This window comes from Anastrepha ludens, chromosome 3 (genome assembly GCF_028408465.1).
Source record: "Anastrepha ludens isolate Willacy chromosome 3, idAnaLude1.1, whole genome shotgun sequence".
Lineage (NCBI taxonomy): Eukaryota > Metazoa > Arthropoda > Insecta > Diptera > Tephritidae > Anastrepha > Anastrepha ludens.
Genome location: NC_071499.1, coordinates 3,881,777 through 3,907,009, shown reverse-complemented (window position 1 = coordinate 3,907,009; position 25,233 = coordinate 3,881,777). Strand labels below are relative to the sequence as shown.

The following is a 25,233-nucleotide window of genomic DNA, read 5'->3' as shown; positions in this document are numbered from 1 at the left end:
TTACGCGATTTCGGCCGAGTTTAACAAAGTGCGAAAGTCGTTTCTTTCTTGTGCTAACCGGCGCCAATTGGACACACCAAGTGAAGTTAAGTCCTTCTTCACCTGCTCTTTCCAACGCAAAGGGGGCCTTCCTCTTCCTCTGCTACCACCAGCAGGTACCGCATCGAATACTTTCAGAGCCGGAGCCTACTTAGTCCAAAGTAGCACTTGTTGGCAAGAGGGATTCTACGTTGGATTTCCAGGCTAACATTATTATCGCTGTTAATGCTGGTTCCTAAACAAACGAAGTCTTTTATAACCTCGAAATTATAACTGTCAACAGTGACGTGGGTGCCGATACGCGAGTGCGCCGACTATTTGTTTGAAGACAGAAGGCACTTCGTTTTGTCCTTATTCACCACCAGACCCATTTGCTTTGCCTCTTTATCCAGTTTGGAGAAGGCAGAACTAACAGCGCGGTTGTTAAGGCCGATGATATCAATATCATCGGCATACGCCAACAATTGTACGCTCTTATAAAATATTGTGCCTCTCCAACATCAAGTTAAAGAAGTCACACGACAGCGAGTCACTATGTCTGAAACCTCGTTTGCTATCAAACGGCTCGGAGAGATCCTTCCCAATTCTGACGGCGCTGCTGGTGTTGAGCAACGTCATCAGATTTGGAGTATACAGTTTTTATTATTCGACTAGATCTGTGCTATATGGCGTTCTAAGTTACAGGAGTTTTTTTTTTTAATTTTTTTACTTAGTATAATTCTGATGTCCAAAATTGGCATAATTTTTAATGGTTACGTTTATACATAGCAGAAAAATTCAGCCGATTTTGCTTACCTAAACTATTTTATTTTTCTATTTGGGAGCGATTTGCCACTGAGAACCAAAATATTTTATACTCAACACATTTTCCCGAAAAGTGCGTCCAGTAATGATACCCTAACGCACTTTGAAATAGTTGATATTGAACAAAAATTACAAGAGTATGTCCCACGTACTGTAAACTCTGCCTTATTGAAATATTAAAGAGGCCTATTGGAACAGATAATTCGCATATTGGAATAACTATATATGGACTATCATTCTTAGTTTATTAGTTGTTATTCGCCTGTTCCGCCGATTCGCTTTCAGTAACAAATTTTAATTAGAAGCAATAGGCTGTTGGCCTGAGGTCCCTATCTACGTATACGGTGGGGCTGCCATGTTTTTTTTGTAGCGGTTTACTAATTAGTAAATTAATTTAATATATAATAAAACAACATAGAACTGCCGCCCTATATTTAGCTGGTGGAAGCAGCATTTCGGTGTTCAACCGCTTGCTACAAAACGCGAAACGAGAGGCTGTTTTGGGATAAATCCTTATTAAAAGGCGGCACTTCCTCGCCTTGTCGGTGATGGATTTAACGTTTTAGTTTTTATAAAGTGGTACAGAGCCCACTGCCAGCCTACTACGTACGAATACTCGTACTGCTAATTTCTTAGGAAAAACTTATTGTAACCTCCGCATCTAAAGGCAATTCACTATCCGCAACCCGCCCGATTGCCTGCAGGAATGCTTATATATTCATTTTTGCAATGATGATTTTGTGGGCATTAAACTTGACCATAAAGTTTTATGTACAGTCCGACAGAAATGGGCAATATTTTTGCAAATTTTTGCTATTAGGAAGCTTGGGTCCGAACCCTATCTGTGAATTAACATAATTTTAAAAATAGCAACATTTTTCTACGGCGGTCGTTGCTCAGCTTTTGATAAAGGGTTCTCTATTTGTAGAAAAATTAAGGGAAATGCTATAAATTGCAGGAGAAACTTGGCCTTAATTTGTTAAGCCCGTGGGCATATTAAAGGATTAAGACTCGTGCTACACCTTTTTCGCTTAAGCCACAGATGGCAAGACTACTTCGAACTTCAAACAAAAACGAAATTACATATTGTTCTGCGCAACATGATTAAAAAGTGAGCAGCAGCAAAATAAACCTAAAAAGTTTTTCCATTAAAACTGCATCCCCGCTACGCATTTGACACAACGATTTAATATCCATCAAAAAGGAGCATTCCTAATTTTAGGTCAGAAATTGCATAGAACCCGAAATCCACTCCGCTGTTTTGCATCTATCTATGGACGTTCTTCGAACTATGCCAACAGCTCTAACTTCCGAACCATTCTGAAAATAGAAATATTTGATTTCTTAACGCTTGAAGAAATGGTCACATACTTACAAACTTACTTTCGAAGGTATTGTTCAAGTCTATATGGACTACATATTAAAAGCTCTACGTCATGAGGCGGTCCCCGAATCCACGCATTTTTCTTTTTGTCATAGTCGGAAGGAGTATTGTCTGGGCAACCGTCAGTTGGACTAAGACTTCCCATTTCAGTATCCTAATTTAGAGTTTGGGACTTCATCAACATGTGGGTATGCAGTGTCCCAATGGAAAATCACCTTGCTGTGTTTTTTCTCATATTGTAGCAGATTCCCTTCCATACTCGGCTCAATGTGTTCGACACCGAATCCCTGTGCACCCAATTTTTTCTTTTCTTTTTGGATTTCGATTGCTAAGTGATGCCAAAGAGGCTGGAAATATATTTGGCAATCCGTATGAATTTACGTATTTGGCGCGTACTCCCTTTTTGGGCGTTTGGCCGAGCTCCTCCTCCTATTTATGGTGTGCGTCTTGATGTTGCTTCACAAATGGAGGGACCTAAAGTTTCAAGTCGACTACGAATGGCAGATATTTTTTATAAGGAGCTTTTTCATGGCAGAAATACACTCGGAGGTTTGCCATTGCCTGCCGAGGGGCGACCGCTATTAGAAAAAAACTTTTATTCATTTTGTTGTTTCACGGATATTCGAACCTACGTTCTCTCTGAACTCCGAATGGTTGCCACACACCAACCCACTGGGCTACGGCGGCTGTATGTATACAAACACTAAATTTATGTTTGTGTGGAATACCTTTACTAGGTTGCATAAGACAAGTAGATTCTCTTATGCTAAAATTGAAAGAGTACTAAATGGCATTACAAAGAATATTGGTTGTATAAGGCAATATCAAGTCAAATCCTTGACTGGACTTTTAATTATTGAATTCAGATTTTATCAAAATTCTTTGTTCACCACATACATTTTTCCGAAGTTTTTTAAATACATTTTTTCGAATATATCTAAAAACTGTCATAGACTAAGGACTTTTTTTCAGGCTTTGCTGTTGCATATCAAAATCTATTTTTTCCGACGAATTTTTCTGGCTCTGTTGCAGCTTTCACGTAAGGAAAATTGCTTGGGGTGTGTGCGCAGGCAGTGCGTTGATAGTAATTTATTGGGCGTGTCAACTAATACTATATTACATACATATGCGGTGAAAATATTGTAGTGAAATTATTGATTTAAGGTTAAAAAAAATTAAATTATGAAGAAAAAACCTACACAAAGTCAAGGGGCTCGATAAATATAAATAAAGGAATAAAAACAATAAGTAAAAAAGAGTAAATAAGTTTTCCGCTTGGGAAACTTTTCGCCCTAACCTCGAAACCAATCTTTCTTGAAAACGTTTCACATACGTTAACACGGAGAAGTTAACAAATTCACTCGAAGTGCCTCGGTGTAGACTTCGGGACAAAAGTGAAGTGTTGACTAATAGTTTGAGGTCATCCCATGTCGACTGACCAGTGCACACCCTCGCTAGGTTCGAGCGGAACTCTTTCCATTTATATCTCCTCAAGGAAGGAGTGAGCGGTGTACAACATTTGGAGTCAAAGTATTGTAAACATGCTCACGGAGTTTGTGTGGCGGAAGGGTTGGGGGAAGAGTATTCTGCAAGAAGCTTCTTATTAAGCTCAAATTCAGGTCTCTTGGTATCTTGCAAGCGGAGGTAGCCGCAAACAAAGAAGCGATTCATTTGTTACTTACTTGTCTTACTGGTATCGAGAAGGCAAATAATTGTCTTAAATATTTAAAAAATTGCTCTGGTTTCTACAAAGTCGAACTTTGATGGAAATATATTTTTCCTTGCATTAGTAACGTAAAAGAAACCAAAATATGACATTTGAGAAAAGAATAATTCAGAATGTGTCGAGCGAGGTTATCAGTTTCAGTAGTTTTTAAAACGATTCGTAGCTTTATTACAACAAAAACAAAAAAACTGCATTGTGAACGGAGGCTGTCGACTACTTTACAGAAGTGAAACTACAGGTTCCCGCACTTCGGCTATGTTATACTTCTTTTTAAGCTTTCGAGTACAATAATAACTTTTATATAATAAATTTTAAATAATCTTTTAATTTACAGTCAGTAAAGAAATAAATATGCTTCTTATATAGCAACATCAGGTTTGTTATTTAACAGCCACACCTCGCATTTCTGGACACTTTGCCACTGTGTTAATGTTAAATTCAATACATGAATACATGTACATCCACAAAACATCTTGCAAGCGAGCAGAAATACCTTCATTTTTAAACAAACATGTATAAAAAATAGTAATATCCTGGTATACATAGTTGTTAACAGCTTTGTAACTTGCCAGCGCGTCACGGATAGGTGTTGGTACGCTCCTAAACGCATACAGATTCCTTCAATGCCCGTTTTCCCCAGCTGAAAGTTCCCTGCTAGAGTTGTGAAAGTTTTCCAAATGTCTTTAAATTGAATTTTTCGCTGCTAATTTCATTGTGTACCCTTCGCACTATTCAATACACTTTTTCTTTTTTCTTCGCAGACACAAAGTAGCGTACACAATACGCCAGCTTCCCACCGGAGCCCAACACTTAGACCATTGCCTCGAGAGCGACCTCATCGACAACCGCAGTCAGCATTCAGCGCCGTGTTTTATAAACTGGCGAGAAAGTTTGCACTGCACGTAGTACAACAACAAGTCGGACGGACTCAGTCTTTGCACGCGCATCACCATTGTCAAAACGAAACGAGTGTATAACGAACTTGGAAACTTTTCTAGAGCACTAAATGCGTCAGTTGTTCTTTCTATTTTCGTTCGCTTGGCGCAAAACATTAACAAAATAGGAGAAACAAGCAAACGCCCTGCATTGAAGTTGTTGCGGTCGTTGTTGGTGGTGCCATTGTCGCGTATTACATCACTGAAAACTTTATCTCAGCGCGCACAGCCATCGTTGGGGCAGGAGTTACACAATTTACGCACTACGCCAACGACCTTGCCACGTGTAACGCGCACCATAAGCGCGGTGCATACTTTAGGATTTTTTTGTAATTTACTTCCAATGAAAATGGGGGCCACAATGTATGCAACACTTTATACAATTTGGATGAGTTCATAAAGTGTGTAGGAGCGACGAGGGGGAATCTGTGAAACATTGGATTTGAGCGAGCAGCTGGACAACAAGTAAAAGTGCATTTTAAAGGGAAATGGCGAGGGGGCTGTTAGTAAACATGAGTGCATTAGCCAGTCTTTGGCTTTGTGCATTGCTTTTGTTGCAGATGCAGTACGGCGACACGGCGCCTACTCATCATTTGACGGTTAGCGTGGAGGGCAATACACCCACACTGATTGTAACGTCGGCGGAAATTGGCATAACGCCAAAAATTGTGCACGCGAGCACGGCCACAACAATAGCTCCGAGCGCTGCAGTTCCAGCAGTCGAAGGCGCCTCAAAGGCATCGAGTGAAGGGAACATTGAGGAGTTTGGCAGCAAAGGTAACGTACCGAAACTAAAAGGTAAATCATATAAATTGCAACATGGAAAGAAGTGGCAATATGCGGCAAAAGGAAGAGAGAAGAGTAAGGAAAAAGTCTCAAAGACACAGGACGTGTTGGGTGATGCAACGTTAGTGGCAAAGGCAACTACCACTGCAAATCCGGTAACTCGGAGCGTAGAAGCTACCACCACTAGCGCCATTCCACCTATGCAAACTACTAAAACTATAAAGTTGGCAACAAACACGAGCTTACAACACTTTGGGGAGAGCTTGGCAGTCGCACCTTCCGCCAAAGAAAATATTACAAATTCGAGCGTCGGCTCATTGGCCCCGGAAAGCGTTAAAGTCACCCGCAAGTCATCACAACTTGGCAGCGAGGGTATCACACACAACAAGGCAAGCACATCCGGGGCCGTTGTGTCTGCAGCAGCTGGCAACATGCCACAATCAACCGAGACTGCAACAGAAGTCACCTTGGCACCTACAGCAACGGCATCCAGCACGAGCAGCTCCAATGAAGCAGCGGAAAGCGCAATTCAGAAAGATGGGGGCGGCATAGCTTTGGACTTTGCGGAGGCAACAAACTTTCATGGCGTTGAGCAGGATAAAGTAACATCGTCAGGAAATGTAGAAAAAGTGACTGCAACGTCAACATTCATCGAGTCGCACGACACCACGGCAGGGACAACGGCAAAGACAACATCAACGGCGGCACCAACAGACGCAGCGGTAATGGAAATTGCAAAAAAGGCAATCTCAGCGACAACAGAAAATGCGCCATTGATTGCAATCCAAATTGAAACGCTGCCAAAAGCGATAACAGTAACAACAAAACGTCCACAAGAGACAACAACACCTGTCGAAACAGTTACTAGCAGTGGCATAATCGAGCATCAGCCAGCAAAAACAAGTAAAATAACAACCACCGAATTCACAAAAACTGTCGGAGTTGATGGTGTCAGTCGAAGTGGCCCGACAGTAACAACATCTTTCAACGACAGTTCCACTCTCCTGAGTACAGTAATTGAAAGGAGCTCTACAAACATTGGCGATAATCTTTCACAATCGTCCGTGCTACCTACAGGCGACGCAGCCATAGCCGCAAAACAACCGGCCATAAACGTTAGCAGAGCAACAACTAGCACAGAAACAGCGCAAAAAGCAACTACTTCAATTTCAGTGGCAACAAAAATACCTGCGAACCCTTCTGAAACGACAACAAAAAGTTTGCTAACAAAGCAACCCACCCAAGGGGTGACGAACAAGGATAGTGGCATCATTTTTATTGACGATGTGTCTGATAACCGCGAAGGCAAGAAAGCCGAATTGGAGACCGATGCGGAGGTGGCGGCACAGTTACAACGCGATGAAGCCGTTATTGGCCGACATGAAGGCATTAAGGCCGTCAAGCGAGACAAAGACGATACCAGTGGGAGTGAGGGCATCATAAAACTCATTGACTTGGAAAAACATGATTTAAAATCGATTCCGAAGTCAAAGAAACTTCGCAACGGCAACAATAACACCAGCGTCGACGACGACGATGGCCATGATGGTGTCAAAAAGACACGAAAAAAACAGCTCACCGATAAGCATTACTTGCTGGTTCCTGACATAAATGTGAGCGCGGAATTACATGCCGAAAATAATACCACCGCCGGCGCAAGAACAACAAATCTTGTTGACACCGCAGAACTGTTTAAAAACGAAAACAGCAGACAAAGCGACGTGCTGCCGCAAACCACACCCCCCGTAGAAGCACTGACCATGGTTGAGCACAGTATTGTCGCCAGCAGTACAGAAGTGCCACCAACGCCACGTTACCTAAAAAATGCCGAAAAGTTCGCTAAAGCAACGCCCACCCTGAAACCAGTGCATAATGGCTACTTGGGCCCAATACTAATGGAGGAGAAACGTTTCAGTGTTGTACATGCAAGTAAGCAATCACAACAGCATCATGAGTCCGCCATAGAATCCCAGCTGCGCGATGGCCGCATTGTAGAAATCTTAGCCCCGACTGCCTTGATGGAGCAAAACAACGCCGCGGTCCCGAAAGCATTCGATGTAGTAGCAAACAAAAATCCGGCGACCACAACAACTTCAGCGCCAGCACCAGTTTCGGCCGCCTTTGTACAAATGGCTGCAGAGCCGAGCACGCCCATGCTTTCAACGACCGTCTTTCAGGTTCCGGAATCGATGATGAGTACTACGCGCCTACCGCTGAACACTAAACCTGCGGGTGGTGGTGAAGAAAAATCGACAATGCATTACAAACCATCTCAACATAAACAAAATCAACAACAACAAACATTTTTTAGCCCACCAAAAGGTGTAAGCAATGTACGCACCGAGTCGAAAATATCTGACATTCAAGTTGAGGTGTACGACTCTACTGTGGACTCCATCGTAGCATCGACGAACTTTAAGGATAGTGACGGCTTTTATGCTTTGCCGCTGGAAGCTGAGCTGGATACGCACGTGGGCACTACCAAGCCACCTGCCGCACCACAGGAACGTTTCACACAATATGTTGTGGATAGAGCCGATTACGCCACACAGGAGTCGAGCGTAGCCCCACATCTAAGTGTGGCCTCCGGCAAGCCGGAACCAGCCGCTATTGAAATACATATCAACGTCTCCGAGGGCATTGGCAATGAGAGTGAAGATCTGGAGTTTTCGTACCGGCAGCCAGATTACACGGGCAGCGGTTTCAGAACGAATCACATGGATGAGCTGTTGGCCAAAACCGCAAAAGCCATTTCAATGAAACCACTTGCACCGAGCAATAGTGAGTCCAGCACTCGAGAAAATGTCGAGCGAGGAGATGAGATTTTAGTGGTGGAGATAATCGATACGGGCGAAAACAGCACTGAGAGTTTAATGAGTGCAGAGAACCCCAACCCGATATTCACTTTTCGTTCCGATCCCGAGTCGGATGTTGAGTTGAAAGACATCAAATATTTTCCACCCGAGGTTAAGGTTAAACCTCCACAAATGTCCGACGAGCTCTTCCTGGCTGACTTGAAAAAAGAGAACGCGTTGCCAAAGCCACCATTGCCTCCGCCTCCTCCACCACGTAAGCCGACAATGGATCGGGACTCAGACACAATTTTCTACATTTCCAATACTGAAGTGAAAGTGGGTGAGTCTCTTCCCACCGCAAACACAAATTATGAGCAACAGCAAATACGGAAAACTAGATTAGAGAATCAGTTCTTTCCGGCAAATTATTTAGCCAGCACACATCCGAATGCAGCCAGATTGGACGAACAGCTGTTACCGCAGCAAAATCGCTACGAAGAAGACATCATTCTTTCGCCACTACGCAACACCGCCGATTCACTGAAGATATTTCGGAGCCAAGGTGACGGGGCACCCCCATTGGATGTTACCTATGTTGGCGAATCTGTAATGGAAGTAGAGCAGTTGTCAGGTACAGGCGCCACCACCACAATTCCTTCAACGTCCTCACTGCTGCCAGACGTTATCATACAGCCTGCCATTTTGCCAGAAATGTCGATTGGTGTGCCCGTTATAGGTGAACTACCGCCGCAAATTGAACTCAAGGAAATCGATTTCATGCCCGACGAAGCAAACCAGCAGCACTCAGGCATGTACGAGAACAACATGCTGGATGAAAATGGCAATGACGTCGACAGACTCGTTGAGTCTTCCATGCAGTATGGCGGCGATCTGATAGACGAGAGCGTCGGCGGTGGTGGCTTTGATGGAGTCGAGGGCTCTTACCCGTTCGGCAATCCAACGGCATTGCACAACAAGGCGCACCACGTAGTCGATTATGCACACTTCACAGTGAACCATGGCGTAAATAATCTGCGAAAGGATGAACTGAGCGTTGATGTGGCGGGCTCCGGTGAGATGATGGCTGGCCAACCAGCCGCAGCAATGCCAAGCAGTCTGGAGGAAGAGCTTTTAACTCGCAGTGGCAACGAGACCTTACCATTGTCCATGATTGCGAATGGCAGTTACGCTGGAACGTCTACGGAGCGTATGAGCAACGCCACGGCCTACTCGGTAAGGGAGGATCCAACTGCAATCGAATTGGGTGAGTAGAAACGAAACATGCATATCTGTATGTGCACTCATTTATATATACGCAAATAAATTATTTCTTTATTTAAACATCCCCATACGCAAGCTCACAATTGTTTTCTCTCTTTGCAGTATTTAAAAATAATTATGCGTTGATAATTGGAATCTCCATTATGCTGCTGCCGCTTGTGGTGACTATCTCCATGAAATGGTAAGCGCAAAGCGGAAAATAAAATGCTATCTGACATAATCGCATTGTTTTGATTTACTTAAAGCTAAGTTAATTAGATACTTTCTTATATTAAGTAGCTGCGAAATTCCGCTTAGACTAAATTGGTCCGGTAACACCGTTAGGGCTTAAGTTGGTGAGGGCTCAGTTCTTAGTTAGCAATAAATTTATGTATATGTATATGCATACCAGACGTCGTTGTTCCATATGAGTTTAACGGTATAAATACAAACTTAATTATAATTAGTGAATTATAATAAAAAATATTTTTTTGCATTATTTATTTTTTGGTCTAAACGAATTAGCAGAATGAGCAATTAAATGAACTCATACGAGTATACTGCGGGCAAAAGTAAGGTGAATTTATTTGTCAAACTTCGCGGGATTTGGCAGCACTGTTAACAACATCTGGGCCAACTTTCATGTGAATGTCATTATCAGTAATATATTTACGCTTGTGTTTACCAAACGACCAAGAGTGCATTTTTCGATTTTTACAATGTCTGATTTGATTGAGCAGAGAAGTGCCATCAAATTTTGTTTGCGGAATGAAATTTCGGCTGCGGAAACGTTTAGCATGCAGAAGGCATTTGGTGATTCGTCCATGTCGCAGAAAAATGTTTATATGTGGTACAAAGACTTCAAAGAGGGTCCAGAACGTGTTGATGACTTGGAGCGCTCCGGACGACAATCGACGTCAACAGATGACCAACACGTCAATAAAGTGAAGGAGTTAGTGCTCAAAAATCGTCGGTTGACTGTTAAAGACCTTACTGATATGATCGGAATATCAGAAGGATCTGTGAAAACCATTTTGAAAGACCATTTGGGCCTACGAAAAGTCAAATCTCGTTTGGTACCGAAAACTCTCAATTTCTTGGAAAAAAGTCCTCGCGTTGATGTGTGTGTGAAACAATGCTTTCAGACTATCAGGATAAGCTCAAATGCATCATTAGGGAGATGAGACTTGGATTTATACTTACGACCCTGAAACAACTGACCAATCAAGCGAATATCGTGCTAAAGGCGAGGCCAGACCGAAAAAAGACACGTCAAAGACGTTCAAAAATAAAGGTCTTGATGGTAGCTTTTTTCGATTTTCGTGGTGTGGTGCACTATGAATTCCTTCCACCTGGCCAAACTGTTAATAAGGAATATCATTTGAGCGTTATGCGTCGTTTACGTGAAGCAATTCGTCTAAAAAGACCAGAATTATGGGACAACAACTCTTGGTTTTTGCATCACGATAATGCACCGTCTCACACTGCACTCGTTCTTCGTGACCATTTCGCCAAAAATTCCACGCATATCATTCCGCAACCACCGTATTCGCCTGACTTGGCTCGTGTGACTTCTGGCTATTCCCAAAACTCAAGAGACCACTCCGGGGCACGCGTTTCGAGTCGATTGAGGAGATAAAAGCTGAATCGAAGGAGGTGCTGATGGCTATACCGGAAATGGACTATTTGGCATGTTTCGGGGATTGGGAAAATCGTTGGCATAAGTGTATTTCATCGAGAGGGGATTATTTTGAAGGGGATGAAATTGATTTACAAGAATAAATAAAGATTTTTCATTTTACAACCAAATTCACCTTACTTTTTGCCCACATACTTAGTCTTGCCATAAATTCTGTGACAAATTTTTCAATGCAATCAACGGGAACAAATTAGCAGAATAAAGTTCCGTTATTTTTTGCTTTTGTTCGTATGTATTGCCTACTCATAGTGGGGAGCTAAGGAAAATCGCAGTGCAGCCATGTAAGCCGTTCGAGAAAGAGTTTGCAGAAATCCCAGAAATAAGAAAGCACAAAATCATGGCCAGGGAAATGAATGTATCGACCAGATCCATGTCAAGACTAATTAAAGATGATCCCCGCATGGAAGCCTTCCGTCGCTCAACTGGTGATCCTTTGTCAATGCGCTTGAAGAAAATTGTACTGGACAGATGCAAGCAGCTTCTTCGGTGGCACGCAGTCAACGGCCATGAAAATATTCTTTTCTCAGATGAAAATTGTTCACTATTGAAGAGGTTTTTTAATACGTAAAACAACAAAACCTATGCTAAAACTTCTAAGGATGCAAAAATATTCTTTCACGGGTTCAGCGTGGCCACCATCCAGCCTCCGTAATGGTTTGGCGAGGAGTGACTTGTAAAGGCGATGAAGAGATGTATCATATTTGCGAAAATGGGGTTAAGACCAGGGCAAAAGTGTACCAGGAGGATGTCTCAGTAGGCGTGGTGAAGAAGTTGAGGAGTACTCTCTTCAATGGAGAGCGTTGGGTCTTCCAGCAAGGTTCCGCTTTAGCCCATAGGCGAAAACCACCCAGCAGTGGCTGAAAAAAAATATTTTTAGGATCATAGCCGCAGAAGATTGGTCGTCTGGAAGTCCAGATCTTAAACTATTCGGCTACAATTTGTGAACAGAAATGGGGAACATGGCCTTTTGAAGGCCTCGCAGAAATTTGGAGAGATTGAAACAATCTTTCGTTCGAGCAGTGATCGCACTTTCATGGAAATCGTGCGTGCTGCAATAGCTGAAGGCTCATGTGAAAGCAAATGGTCACAATTTCGAATAAAAATTTACAATAAATTTTTTTTAATATTTAAGAATGTTAAATTACTGAAATATAGTACCCAATATAAGAATTATGACGCGAGTAAATTTTTGTAAAACGCGCGGTGTCACGCCCTATTTTTGAGAAAACGCGTATACATCGACAACAACTTACTAGAATTCACCCATGCTCGCCCATTTTTTCCCACCTCTTTTAGTACTGACGAAGAAATTATTGATCTCCGATGGAAACCACGTTCACTTTTTAAATGATTTAACCCAATTTGCACCCATCCTTTGATGTTACAACCTACAACTCTTATGAGTTTGATTAATTCCAAAAGTTAGCAGCCAGCCAAATTTTATTTTTCTAAATATATGCGCGAATATATAAATTTCGATCCGGACTGAATTCAACCTTCTTTATTTGCTTCCCTTTATAATACATTTTTTTTATTACTGGTACTCCTTTGCACTTTTGTAGTACAATTCCAAATTTATGTCCCAATCCACACATTCAGTCGTAACTTTTGGAGTCCTTCAATATACAGGGTTAGTATGATATTTGGGACAACTTGAGAGTAAAACTTATTACCTTTTATTTTGAAGAAAACTTAATGAAGCATCACGAATTGTTTAAACAACATTAACTTCTTATACGCCATAAAATCATTCATTAAAATTTCCATTAGCTGCGATAACCTCTTCGATTCGGGTTCCTATTGAGTATATCGGTATTAATTCCAGCCTACAGAGAAGAAATGGTGTCATGAGGATGCTTTTTGTAATCACGCTGTGTTAAGGGCTGGGGAGTTAGGCGACTATAACTTCGGTGTTACGTGATAAAGGAAATTTCCAGCCATCCAATCTTGTGTCGCCATGGCTTTGTATGAGAAAACAGAGTTTTGCTGAGAGTTGTATGGGCTGTCACTGCATAAACTATCAATCCAGGCTTTCACTACTGTCTTTAGAACTTCGATATATGCAGAAGGAGTCACTAGAAATTCTTAAAAGTTGATTACTTAGCGCAAAATCTTGCACAGTTTCGATGTCATTTCAGATAATTTGGTTTTAATTCGGAATTTTTTATTTGACGTAGTTTCAGTTTATCCCTATAACAACTTAAAATTTGAACATTTTCATGAATTTCCATTGCAGTAAATATAAATAAAATATTTTAAATTGAACGAGGAACAAGAAATCTCCGGAAGCGCTTCGGAGAAAAGTTACTTAGTGGTGTGCATCATAACTCGCAAATAGAATCATCCGAAACAAATAACCATTTTGTTACATAATGATTTCTTTGATTTCTAAATATTTCGTAGTATTCGCAACAAAACATTCAGTCAATTTCAGGGATAACTGGTGAATTATGTGAAGAAATACTGTGCAGAACTGCAAACGATTGATCGAGTTGATTTGGGGTTATGGCGTACACGGACTTCAAAATTGACAACCTTCAGAAAAGCTCTTTAAAATCGAGCAGATATAAAAACTCCGCCTAAAGCAACGGACCCTCATGTACTGATAACTTCAACAATTTTAATCGATCTACTGGAAATCTTTAAACAATATTTTGGGATAATATGGATTAATTAAAAAAAAAAAAATAAAGAAAACCATATACTGATATATCAAAAATTCTGTAGCTCAAGCCATTTACAAATCATTTCAAATGCAAAAAACAAAAACACAGTTGATCATTGAATGCAAATTGTCGTTCTAGAACTACACAAACTTCACAGGAACTCCATTTAAGTTCAGAAGGCCGAAAATTTAAATATAAATTAAATTAAATGAAAGAGTTAAAGCATTTGTGCAAGGGTATACTGCTTTCTACGCCTTTTTCCCACTCAACGATTGATTGGCTTTCGCTTTCCTTTCTGAGTGTTTTGCTTCCCGCCTAAGCATTACATTTGAACCGATGGCTGAGTGCCACTACTCGTAAATGCTACGCTTGGTTTCATGTCACAACGCTTCAGTGCTTCCATTTAGATGGCAATGCTGCCCGTAGCAACTGATTAAGTAGTCTGCAACAAATCGCCAATAAATGCTGAGCAATGTTTTCGACATTCAATCACGCCGAAACGAATCTCACACTTAAACTATTAATTTGGCTGACAGGAACAGCAATTACTCGCACTTATGTGTCTGTAGGTGCGCTTCATGCTTGTGAGTGTGCGAATTCAAATACGTAGATGTATATTTAGTTGATGCACATACATATATACATTCTTGGTGGGTGCTTCAACCAATCTTCTGATGTTGCACGTGAATGGCCTTCAATTTTGCGCTGCCTCTACAAATTACTGCCAATGGGAGGAAGTTTTTCTCCAAAACAATTTACAAAGTTTATAGTAGTTAGCATTTGCTAGTCTGGGCGTATTATTCGACTTTTACTAGTACATTTCTAAGATTTTAATCGAGTTCCTATCTGGCGCTGGGCAAGGTAAAACGGGGTGCTGAACACTGGTTTGCAGAGTCTTTTCCAGTTGAAGGATGACTTCGACCTCAGCATTATTTTAAAGGAACGAAACTTTGAAAGCAATGCAACCAGGTAAACTAACGTATCCATTTTTTTGCTACAAAAGCAACTTCCGAAATAAGTTCGGTTATAAATGAAGCCAGGTGAAGTGAAATTCGGAGGTTGTGAGCTGCTTGGACCGTATGCAGAAGAATCGTCCTGGCCAGTCCCAGGTGCATGGCGATTTAAGGCTTTCCTCTTTCCTCAATTACGGGGACTTCCATATTTGGAACCATCCTTTACGGATTAAGTGGTGAATGAAGATAAGACGAAGTATCTCCTGTCAAAACAAAGAAACAGTCGGCACACTCGTGTATCAGCACCCATGTCACCCATGGCAGTTCTCACTTCGAAATAGCAAGAGACTTTGTTTATTTTGGAACCAGTTTTAACACCGAAATTAATATCAGCCTTGAAATCCAATGTGTACTTACTTACTTACTTGGGTGGCCTTAACAACCCGTTACCGAGTTACGGCCGATCTTACTAGCTCTCTCCAGGCGCCTCTGCTCCGCGCGCGCCTTCTCCAATTCTGTACACCAAGCGAGCATAGGGTTCCCTCCACCTGGTCGTTCCACCGGAGCAATGGTCTTCCTCTGCGTCGGCTCCCTTGGACTTCGGCCTCGAACACCTTCTTTGCTGGAGCTTCTTCATCCATACGCACGACATGCCCTAGACAACGCAGGCGTTGGATGGCGATGCGTTGAACTACGTCAATGTCGGCGTAGAGCTCATACAGCTCGTGGTTCATTCTTGAACGGTAGTCTTCGCCAACGCGCACAGGACCGAAGATCTTACGAAGAACTTTTCTCTCGAACACCCCAAGAGCGGCTGCATCGCTTTGTGACACTACCCATGCCTCTGCGCCGTAAAGCAACACGGGTGTGATGAGCGTCTTGTAAAGTGTCAGTTTGGTCATGCGAGAGAGGGCTCGACTACTCAATTGCTTACTTAGCCCATAGTAACACCTATTAGCAAGAGGGATTCTCCGTTGATCTCCAGGCTGATATCGTTGTTGCTGTTAACGGCGGTGCCAAGATAAATAAATTCTGGCACAACTTCGAAAGTATAGTTGTCCGCAATGACGTGCGTTCCTACTCGCCGTGTGCTCCGCATCGTAGACAGCATATACTTCGTTTTACCCTCGTTCACCGCCAGACCCACTCGTGGAAGGAATCATTCCTTCTCGATAGCAGAAAGCGCAGCCGTGACATCTCGCTTACAGCGGCCGATAATGTCAATGTCATCGATGTGTAAGGCGATTGAAATTTCTCTCTCGATGAACAAAACTGGCGTAGAAGTGTGGACATCCGATGGAGCGACGTTGGGAGTGTTTGAGAGAAAGATCCTACTGAAGATTTTTGGACATTTGCACGTTGGGAACGGCGAGTAACGCAGGCGGTGGAACAATGAGCTGTATGAGTTTTACTACGACATGGACGTAGCGCAGCGAAGAAAGATCCAGGGGCTACGTTGGCTAGGTCATGTCTTCCGAATGGATACAAAGGCTCCGGCTCGGAAAGTATTCGATGCGGTACCAGCTGGTCGTAGCAAAGGAAGCCTTAAGTGAAAAAAGACTTGGTTTCACTGGCGCTGGTTAGACCGAGAAAGAAACGTCTGGCGCGTTTTACGAAAATCGGCCAAAATCGCTTAAGCGGTTACCACGCCTATCAAGAAGAGGGTATAAGAATTTGTGAAAAAATTTCAATCCCTTTATAAAACTCAATAAACAAAAATACAATTGCTTCCTCAAAGCGTTTTTATTAGCAAAAGACTCCAAAGATTCTGTTGAGTACGAGATCTAAGGTTAGTTATTAGCACCTGGCCATTTCCTTACAACCCGAACCGCAACGCACTTTTCTAGCAAAGGCGATGGTAATAAAATTATGTGCATATAAGCCACTTAGGTAAAATATTGAATTTTCTTTGCAATTTAATGAGAAACTAGCCGATGGCCCACCCTTTATCTATATATATACTTTGTGGCGTTGCATAATTGGGTATTGTCATGTTAAAACGTTTTTACGTAAACTTTTCAAAACCCGCTCAAATCCGCGTTCGAGCGAATGCACTTCCACAATTCATGGCAGGGTCGAATTGTCTTCAGTACAAAATCTCGTCAGTTAAAATGCCATTCATTTTCGTACGCTTTCTGTCCACTCACGCCGTTGGCAAATCTGCTGCGTCATTTTGGTCTTTGACAAATCTGTTCTTTCATCCCGGCACAGCTTATTGATTGCCTCTGCAATAAATCTCCGGTAGTTTTTCATTGAGTACGACCATTTACGGGACAATGTCGTTACCGTTGCTTCAGTGTATTGCGCAAGTGTGGGAACTGAACACCGACCACAAACAAATGCAGGTTAAGACATCTCGTTCATAGAAGGCAACAGATAGTGATGTAAGTTAATGCTCTGTCCGCTCCTCACGCCACATAACAGCCCGAAAGGGATGCTAAACGCGAAGTCGAGCATAGAAGCAATGAAAAAAATAAAATTAGAAAAGTTCATTGTATTAGCCATAACGGAGTGTAGCATGGCAACAAGGCCAGATGGAGAAGTGTGGCATAACAAAGCTTTCTCCTTTAGAGCAAATAAGAACAGTGCGGTAAAGTGTGCGAGCCAAGAAAAAATAAAAAAAGGAAACGAAAGCATTAAAGTGAAGGAAATGCGATACCACACGAACGACTGATGCTTTTGTGACACATCGATACAGTTGTGGACGAGTTGCTTTTCTTGCTTACCTCCTTGAGGTGAGTTGATGGTGGATACTCTTGGATGAGTAATTTTCTCAATTTAATGCCGAGTATTACTGTTGTTGCGGTGTGGTCATTTATAGTTCTACATTCTATTCAAATTATAATTCTATACAATTCATGCTTAGATTGTCCGTTTTCAGATGGGCCTATAATGGATTTAAAACGCCTTCGGACTTGCATGGCTGAAATTGAAAATACAAAATTTGAAAAATAAATTATTTATGTAAATGTAAATGATTTTTGGTATTTCCCACTCGATCGAACGCTTCACTGATTAGCTGATTTTTATGAACGAAAATTAACTGAAAACTGCGGAATAAGCCTGGGATGCATAGGATACATCAGAATAGGCATTAGATATCAATGAAACTTTCATTAGGGATGCGACTAATACACGAGACAGAGATGTATGTATAGGAGAAATATATCATACATACACGAAAAGTTAGCAACAGTCAGCAGTTTAGCTGAAACCTCTCTTACGAATAGAGTACATCTTGCTTCTGCAAAGAACAAAGTATAGTCATAGTCTTTGTTCACCTTAAAGTTGGTTCTTTAGTTTAGTCGGTCAAGCGTTAAGAGTTTTACCTGTCAAGGGATTTCTAGCCCAGCTAGACCATCAGCTGGACATTGAGTTTTCTACGAAAGAATCTATATTGACTTCGAACAAGATAAGTTACTGATAAGTTGATAGTTTGACAAGTAACGCTACAAAAACGATTTGGCCAGAATGGAATGTCAAGCACTCAAAGGCGGTAGTTAGTCGATGAAAGAAAAACGTCTTTATGTTACAGACCACAAATTATTCTCTTCAAGGTCAAATCCTCAAGGATTGAAAGTATCTCATTTCGTCTATTGCAGAAGCCGCAATAATGAGGAGGAGGAAGAATATTTTTTTCTTCTTTTTTTCTCAGAGTAGTTTCAAATCGAAAACGTCAGAAACATCATCAAAGGTGCTGTCACACCAGTAGTATAAGGGGCATGCTCCCAGTAACACTATAATACTCCTCCCCTCGCGGCCGAATCCATTCTGCTAAAAGCATTTCATAAAGGTGGAGCTGCGTCTGTGGTTTTTAGACACACCAGTTACCTGTGCCCACGTTTCTATCCTAGTTGCGTATGGGGGTTATACGCTCTCAATATCCTCCATTACTTCTTTGTTACCATTGGGTTATCAGAAAGTTGCAATATCGTTGCCCGAAATCAACTTGTCATCTGTTTGGGTTCGTCTTGAGACTGACCTCCGGCATTCGAGTTTGTCGTCTGTCACCGCACAGAAGATTTGTTTCAACATGGCTTTATTGGATGACGCATCTGTTAGATGCTCCAGCTCGTTCGCTTTCACATTATTTCCGCTTTGCGGTCCCATTCTATGTTACTTTACTGCTTCCCATTTCTCTTTTGAGTTCAGCATTTGCGTTAGCAGGTTATCTGGCGTGGAAACGACGCCAAGGACATTTAAGAGGTTGGAGCGCCCTCCGTAAAAGGAGGAAGAATCCGTCAGACATCTTCTGTGTCACTGTCCTGTGTCGCATGCCACTAGGTGTAGACACTTTGGTTCATCATTCATTTGTCTCATCGTTATACTGATGATCTTAGGGATAGTGGCATCACAATCGATCGTCAACGGTCTAAGAGAGTTTGTTTGAATACCAATTGCCACTTCTATCAACCTACCTACCTACCATCTTCTTCTTAATTGGCGCGATAACCGCTTACGCGATTTTGGCCGAGTTCAACAAAGCGCGCCAGTCGTTTCTTTCTTGTGCTAACCGGCGCCAGTTGGACACGCCAAGTGGAGTCAAGTCCTTCTCCACCTGATCTTTCCAACGCAAAGGAGGCCTTCCTCTTCCTCTGCTACCACCAGCTGGTACCGCATCGAATACTTTCAGAGCCGGAGCGTTTGTATATATTTGGACGACATGACCCAGCCAACGTAGCCGCTGGATTATTATTCGCTGCGCTATGTCTATGGCGTCGTACCTACCAGCCATCTGCATTGAACTAATCGATAATTCGCGCTCAGTGTCAGTCTTGAGTGACAAAAAGATGCTAATAAGTTAAAAGACAAAATTTCTAAAGCTCTGGTTAGACCTGCAATGACGTGTGCCTCAGAATGCTGGCCGCTGTCTGCTTAACAGAAACCAAGAATTCATGTGGCGGAGAAGAGAATGCTACGATGGGCATCGGACGTAACAAAACTGAATAGGATAAGCAATAAACACATGAGAGGTAGTTGTCATGTGGCTCCAATAATTAAGAAATTGAGAGAAAAGCGCTAGGGCTGGTATGCGCACATTATAGAAGACCGGAACAGCATGCAACAAAGAAATTGATTACACAGCCGCTACCATTAATGGGACGTGGCCCACGCTTTACATCCTGGCTAAACACTATTAAAAACGATATGCAGCGAAGCGAAGTCAACGAAGGGATAACCCAGGACCGAGTAACGTGGAGATTGCGTGCGAGGAGGGCCGCCCCCAACTAAGGAACCATGGGGAAGGCGAAGAAGAAGAAAAAACAATACTCAAACAGAAAATACCCTGCACTAAATGCTTTGGCAATGTCAGTACATAGAAGCTATGCTCTTCAATCATTAGGAAAATTCAAAGTTAGAAATAGAAGGTTTGCTTTCTCAGATTAACTCTACCCTCTCATTTCATTTCACATATACAGACATACAAACGAGTACCAAGTATGTCGAGCATCAAGCACGGATGGTTGTCATAATGTCTTCATTATGCTAATGTATGCATTGCCACGTGAGCTACTTAAACTTGCCACATGCAAAAAGGATTTAGGAACATTAAATACATAGTAAATTATATTTTTTCTACTTTGTGGGGGTGGAGCGCATGAGTGCCACCTTGGCTAAGCCAACCACACATTTCCATTCTTGCACCCGCTGTGGGTTGCGAGTTTGAGATTGAATCTTTCGCAAAGTCACTTACAAACTCAGTTTAAAGTGAGAAGTGGTAGTTTTTCCAGTTAAGACACTCGAATCAATTCTAATGACGGAAATACTTGCTGTGGTAGTGCCAGACAAAAATTCTACATACAGGCAAAGTTTTAAGAAGATTAGAAAATTTCATTGCGAGTGCGGGGCTTAAGAAATGAAAGACAATAAAATACCAGCGAAAGAAAATGCCACCAAATTGGATTTTCAACATTGGTTTGTGGCAACAATTGTTGGCAGCTATTTGAGCTTGTAAATTGAATCAGTGAATGGGCAAACTTTTGATGTCAGGGCAGAACTTTTGACATTCACATTTGTTGTGTAAAATGCGAAACGCATGTGGCAGCAGTTACGTTGCCAAATGAATAAATTATCTTAAGAAATGTGACACTCGACTGGGAAATTTTGAAATTCTTAAAGTGTTGTTGTACAAATGAATGAAGAATCCATTCATGAAGGCTCTAAAAGTATGACTGCGGATAGATAAAACTTTTTGATTCTAAATTAATACGACTAGGTACCAGCTGCTGGGCTGATCAGCCGATTTCCCCGCGAAATGATAGGCATAGGGTTCCTTTGAGAACCTGTAGTCTGCTCCTGTGAAGATGTGCCTCGTATCAACTCAGCGAGCGCTGGGCTAGTGTGCAAGCGTGCAAAGTTGCGAAATCCTTCTGCCCACAGGTCGATCGGGGACACTTTAGGGAACTTCTGAGGCTAGCAAAGCCGCTGGTACGGGCTGGGAAAAAATCGTCTTTACGGATGAGAAGCTGTTTACCGTTGAACAAGCTCACAATCTTCAAAACGACAGAAATTGGTCTTCAGAAGCCCCTCGACCTTCGTCCATTGTTGAAAATCGTCAAAATCAGTCCACAGACCAAAATCAATACGAAAGTGGTGCAAAGCCAATTTCCGCTCTTTCATTACTTCCCAAGAATGGCCAGCCTACTCATCGGATCTGAATCCGCTAGATTACAGCGTGTGGTCGATTTTGGAAGCAAGGGCCTCTGCAAAACGCCACAAAACTTTGGAGTCCCTGAAGCAAGCGTTGCGTCGAGAGTGGGATCGCATAACCGTAGACGAACTACGGCCTATAGCCCAACATTTTTTGAAACGTTTCAGCTTGTGTATTCGTGCTAAAGGTGGCCACTTCGAAACTGGCTAAATATAATGTTACTGAAACATTGTCTATTAAAATTTCACAATTTGTTTTGAGCTACTATCAATGATAAATTGTTTTCATTAAAAAATGGTGTATACACTTATTTTTTGTCACCCTGTACACGATTTCCAAGGCCGAACAGTTATCAGGCGGTCCGACATTCATCAAACGCATCATTACTGGAGGCGATACGTGGGTTTAAGAGTACGGTATGCAATCCAGACACCAGGCGAGTGAGTGGAGAGTTTCGAATGAACCAAGAGCAATTTTCAGTTAAAAAAGAAAGCGAGGCTCACAGTTTTTATGGACTATAGCAGTGCTACACGAATACACAACAAATGTTTGCCAAAATGTCAGATAGGACTATTATTTTGGCGTGTTCTAGGGCTACGATATTGTTAACCGAAGTCTATGCCATTTTGAATGTTGCATACTGGCTAACTGGCCACGCTGCTCTTCGAAATTAGTCGGTGAATGTAAGACAAATCTGGACAGTGTTGCCAAGCACAGCAAAGTTTGTGTTATTTGGGTGCCTGGATACTGCGGTATTACAGGCAACGAGTTGGCAGAAAAACTGGCTAATGAAGGCTCTGCAAGCATTCCACTAGGTTCCATTCTGCATCGATTCAACTGTGGATTGACCACTTAATGAGGTCTACCCATAGAAGACGTTGGTCTGAGTTGGGATCCTGCTGAGTAGCTAAGTGCTGTGTGAAGGAACCAAAGGATTATAAAGGACCTGAGAGTACTGGTTGGTGTAATCACAGTGCACAACGTCTGTGGTCTGCATATTGCTACCATGGGAATCATTGTCAACCCAATATTCCTATCCTGCCGCAATAATGGGGCTCTGCGGTGTTTCTTTCGGTGTCATTTTCTTTGTAGCTGTGCGGCGTTTTCTATAATCAGACTTAGGCTATTGGGGTGCGATGTTCTGAGTATGGATAAAGAACCACCGGACCCCATAAGATTCATCAATGAATCCAGAAGTTTCGCGGAAGAGTGACCTCAAATAAAGTTTTCAGTCTTGCCGTGAATTTTCGATAAAGGACGAAACGAGTATCATCCAACAGCCATCGAACTCACTTGATATGGCTCCCTGAGATTTTTTTCTGTTTGATCGAGAAGTAATGCTAAAATCGAGAGCGGCTCTGATGGCTGTACCGAAAATAGAGTTCCAGAAGTGTTTCCAGAGCTGGATCAAAGGCTGGCATAAATGCATTGCAGTTAACGGGGAGTATGTTGAAGGCGATAATATCATTTTTGAGTTATAAATTCGTGTTGTGAACTTTTCTGAATATATTTCGGGAACTATTTAATCAAGATGGTATCATAGCTACTTTTTAAAAAATACAAAAATAGAAATAGGAAATTGAAAAAATGAGATATATTTTAATTTGAAGATAAATTAGTATTTAAGGCAATAAGACAACCCACAACAAAGTGCAATCACCGTGCATAAACCTTGGAACAGATAATTGCATATATTTGTCACCATAATTTGCAAATGTATGACGAGTCTTTTCCGTTTAATAATGAACTGTCCTAATGCATTTTGTAGGTGCTTCTAGCCACCGTTAGAATATAAACTTATTTTGCATAAATTTTCTAATAAGAAGCATTAAGGGTATTTGGGCTCCCTAGGATAGATAAGTATTTATAAAGTAATTACCTAGTAGTATATCCAACAATTTTACTAAAAATTTTTTCAAAAATGTTCATTGTAAACTCTTTTTGCACAGGTGCCTCTGTATAAGTATCTATGGTTCACCGAATAGTCCAGAAGCCAATCAAACGAATGGAAATGTTGCAAATGGCAAGAAAGGCGGAGACGGTGGCAACTCACAGGAAGAGGTAATTAAATGATACTCAACACCCGACATTCTTTAATTAATATTGAAAAATAGAAATAAAATGATTTCTAAAAATGACACTGAAGTGAGTTTTCTAAAGTGGTGCTGCAAATTCCAACAACTTATTGTGGCTAACCGAAAGTTCCGCTCCATCTGACATCTTGGGAAGCGAAATTAAAAATATTTTACAATTTACTTTAGCTGCTCGGCTGAAATGATGAAAGCCCAGGAAGTGCAGAAAATTAAAATTTTTGTCAACATGTAAATATTCCCGTATGTATGCATGTGTGTGTGTGTCTATAGTGACTAGGGTGGCAGGCAGGCGGCCTGTGTCCTAACTTTTTCCAGCTATAGTAAAGTTCACTTCGACTACTGACTGTTTATGTGGTTCTTCTTGTTCCACCATAATCTGACAGCTGGTTGGAGGTTGAAACTTTAATTAAAACGGAGATAGAAAATACCACCGAAGTGTGGGGCAGACGCGCGCAAACAGACAAGTCGTACAAGCAGCAGGCGGTCAAAACGATAAACACACACAAACACATACACACATACACACACACAAGCATAATAGCTGATTGCACCATCTCTACGTAACTCGCAAATTAAATCTCCGTTTCGGTCTGATTGTGAGTTCGTGATTGCTGCTGTTGGCAGAATGGCGCAGGTTGCGGTTACCAGACACCAAATTCATTACCAGCGCCTGGTGTATACTTGACAGTTGCTGGATGAAATTTAAAGGACATTCAGCCAACACTCACTGCATTAATTTGCTTTTGTTATTGGTAGTGGTTTTATTCACCACACTGGTGCACATCTTTCAATTTGCTAGGACCAATGTTTTTCTGAACTTGTTTTTGGCTACCCAGTTTGCTCTTTCGAATAGTTTCGTTTATGCCAGCACTTCTTCGCGCGCCCACTTTTATTTTTGGCGAAAGTTCTTTTCACGCTGCGGTTTTCAGTTACTTGTACAGTTTCCATGCGGTCTAGACATTTTGTTGCTAATTGTTCACGAGTGGCTGCTTTATAGTCGCGAAACAGCGTCACGCTATTTTACAAGGTGGCCCAATTAAAGTTTCAAGAGCGCAAAGTGTTTTTGTTTGAAGAGCAGTACAATTTTCTTAGTACAAATCCATATGATACTCGACTTAATCGGAGCCAAGTTCGTGCGTAGGTTGAGCAACGGGATGTGTGTATAAATTATTGATTAAAAGGATTGGTATTAAAGACTTGGCTTGGTGTGAGATGTGTGGGGAACACGAAGATCCATTAGATACATCCATGTCAATTATGCGCAAAGAGTTTGGTCGCTTGAAATTCGATAAGGGACTTTATAAGCTTTACTGAAGTCATTCAGCGTTTAGCTGAGATCTACAGACTTTGGAAAACCAACATATCTGCATGCTCTGCGAAACATTTGACTGCATGATTTGCCCCCAATTGGCTTAACGTACCTTGTGATCTCTGCGGTAGT

The 25,233-nt window shown here is 41.8% G+C and overlaps 1 protein-coding gene across 2 annotated transcripts in view; it reads left to right on the top strand.

The window, feature by feature from the left end:
* Positions 1–4,680: 4,680 nt before the first annotated feature.
* The window catches only part of LOC128856876 (uncharacterized), a 34,581-nt gene continuing 14,028 nt past the window's right edge, over positions 4,681–25,233 (top strand). For both annotated transcript variants that reach the window (XR_008453870.1, XM_054092294.1), the window contains exons 1-3: positions 4,681–9,733; positions 9,853–9,931; positions 23,649–23,760. Coding sequence is in view for 1 of the 2 variants with exons in the window: in XM_054092294.1 (XP_053948269.1) it covers positions 5,377–9,733; positions 9,853–9,931; positions 23,649–23,760 (4,548 nt within the window). In the remaining variant the exon portion in view is untranslated. The remainder of the gene's footprint in view (positions 9,734–9,852; positions 9,932–23,648; positions 23,761–25,233) is intronic.